The 2,051-nt window shown below is 41.1% G+C and overlaps 1 protein-coding gene across 1 annotated transcript in view; it reads left to right on the top strand.

The window, feature by feature from the left end:
- The window catches only part of LOC105807970 (splicing factor 3B subunit 3-like), a 42,380-nt gene that overhangs the window by 30,632 nt on the left and 9,697 nt on the right, over window positions 1-2,051 (top strand). The window contains exon 3 of the mRNA XM_012641510.1: window positions 1,318-1,413. Within this exon, the coding sequence (XP_012496964.1) occupies window positions 1,318-1,413 (96 nt within the window). The remainder of the gene's footprint in view (window positions 1-1,317; window positions 1,414-2,051) is intronic.

The raw sequence follows: 2,051 nt of genomic DNA, 5'->3' as shown, positions 1-2,051 counted from the left end.
CCAGCTACTCGGGAGGCTGAGGCAGGAGGATCGCTTGAGCCCGGGAGTTTGAGGTTGCTGTGAGCTAGGCTGACACCATGGCACTCTACTCTGGGCAACGAAGTGAGACTCTGTCTCAAAAAAAAAAAAATAAATAACAAAATGATGCATTTAAAATGGGTGCATTAATTTTTTTTTGAGAGGGCAGTGTGAAGGCCATATACATTCAGCACTCACATGCTTGTCTGTGTTACTGCTCTACAAAAGGTTAAGAATTTTCGTTTGAACTGTCCCGTTTGCCAAAACTACAATACAAATGATTCACCTCTTTTCACATATTGGTCAAGACATAATTGTACTTCAAAGCACCCAGATGTCTGGGATACCAATGTGAGAATACATGGCTTTGCCATTTGGTGGCTGAATAGCTAGGTATAGAGTTACCCAATAGCTGGTCAGCTACATCATGGGACCATCTATAGATAGGGCAGCTGTGATTCTGTGCAGTCTAACGAATGGCAGCTGTAAGAAATATAATTTCACAGTGGTAATGAGGGTAAATGATAACTGGAAGTATCTACAAAATTAAATGTGATGGGAATAAATATGTTTTCTATTGGTGACAAAGTTGCAGGTACTGATAATGTAGTTTGTTACCTGTATATATATATTTTTTTTCTTTTGGTTCTTTTGTTTGTTTGTTTGTTTTTGAGACAGAGTCTCACTCTGTTGCCCAGGGTAGGGTCCTGTGGTGTCAGTCTAGCTCATAGCAACCTCAAACTCCTGGGCTCAAGCAATCCTCCTGCCTCAGCCTCCCAAGGAGCTGGGACTATAGGCGTGTACCAGTACGCCTAGCTAATTTTTTCTATTTTTAGTTGTCCAGCTAATTTCTTTCCATTTTTAGTAGAGACGGGGTCTGGCTCTTGCTGAGATTGGTCTCGAGCTCCTGACCTTAAGCAGTCCTCCTGCCTGGGCCTCCTAGAGAGCTAGGATGACAGGCGTGAGCCACCACGCCTGGCCTTCTTTTGGTTCTATTCCTTGAATTGAATATTACCGATGTTTTTAATTGGAGGGGAATGTTCAATTCCAATTGGAGGTTTATTTCACTAAATATAAAAGTTCCTTTGCTAACTTAGGAACTGATTTAAGCTAATTTTTTTGTTGGAACAAGTTGCTGCTTCAAACTGGTTTCCTTTTTCGAACATTGGGGCTTTTTCTTTTTATATCTGAGGGCCAGTAACCAGTATATAGACTGAAAAGTAATTTGTCCCCAGAGAATCAGTTGTGTTGGAAAACTTAGCAGTGGTAGACATTTTTTTCTCCTTTTTCTCTGTGCAGATAGCAGATCTGGCCAATGAAGATACTCCACAGCTGTATGTGGCCTGTGGTAGGGGACCCAGATCATCTTTGAGAGTCCTAAGGCATGGACTTGAGGTAAGATTGGAATTTGCAGATAATCTGCAGGGTTTGGAGGAAAGCACTGATGAAGCTAAAGTTTATGGCTTTACTCTGATGTAGTCAAAGAAAGCGTGAATGTATCTATGAAAAAGTATATTCTTCCTCCTCTGTTTCCCTAAAGTTTGCACTTAGATTTCCTGTTCCTTAGCTTGTTATCGTGATAACTCCAGGCTCACTAGCCATGACACAGAGGCTAAAAAATCTACATGGAACAATTCACTCTCTCTTTCTTTCTCGTCTTAGTCTTTTTTTTTTTTTTTTTTTGAGACAGGGTCTTGCTGTTTCCCCCAGGCTGGAGTACAGTGGCAGGATCATAGCTTACTGTAACTTTGAACTGCTGGGCTAAAGGGATCCTCATAACTTAGCCTCCCCAGTAGCTAGGACTATAGACATGTGCCACCACGCGTGGCTGTTTATTTTTTTTGAAGAGACGGAGTCTCGCTGTATTGCCCAGGCTAGTCTCAAACTGATTTTTCTGCCTTGGCTTCCCGAAGTGTTGAGATTATAGGCATGAGCCACCATACCCAGCCTAGTCTTAGTCTTTATTCAGAGTTTTTAGATAGTTAATAATGATGGGTATATATTTTTGTAAGTTACTAAATTTATTTTTTATC

This window comes from Propithecus coquereli, unplaced genomic scaffold, assembly GCF_000956105.1.
Source record: "Propithecus coquereli isolate 6110/MARCELLA unplaced genomic scaffold, Pcoq_1.0 Scaffold165, whole genome shotgun sequence".
Taxonomy (NCBI): domain Eukaryota; kingdom Metazoa; phylum Chordata; class Mammalia; order Primates; family Indriidae; genus Propithecus; species Propithecus coquereli.
This window is presented reverse-complemented; position numbering and strand designations above follow the sequence as displayed.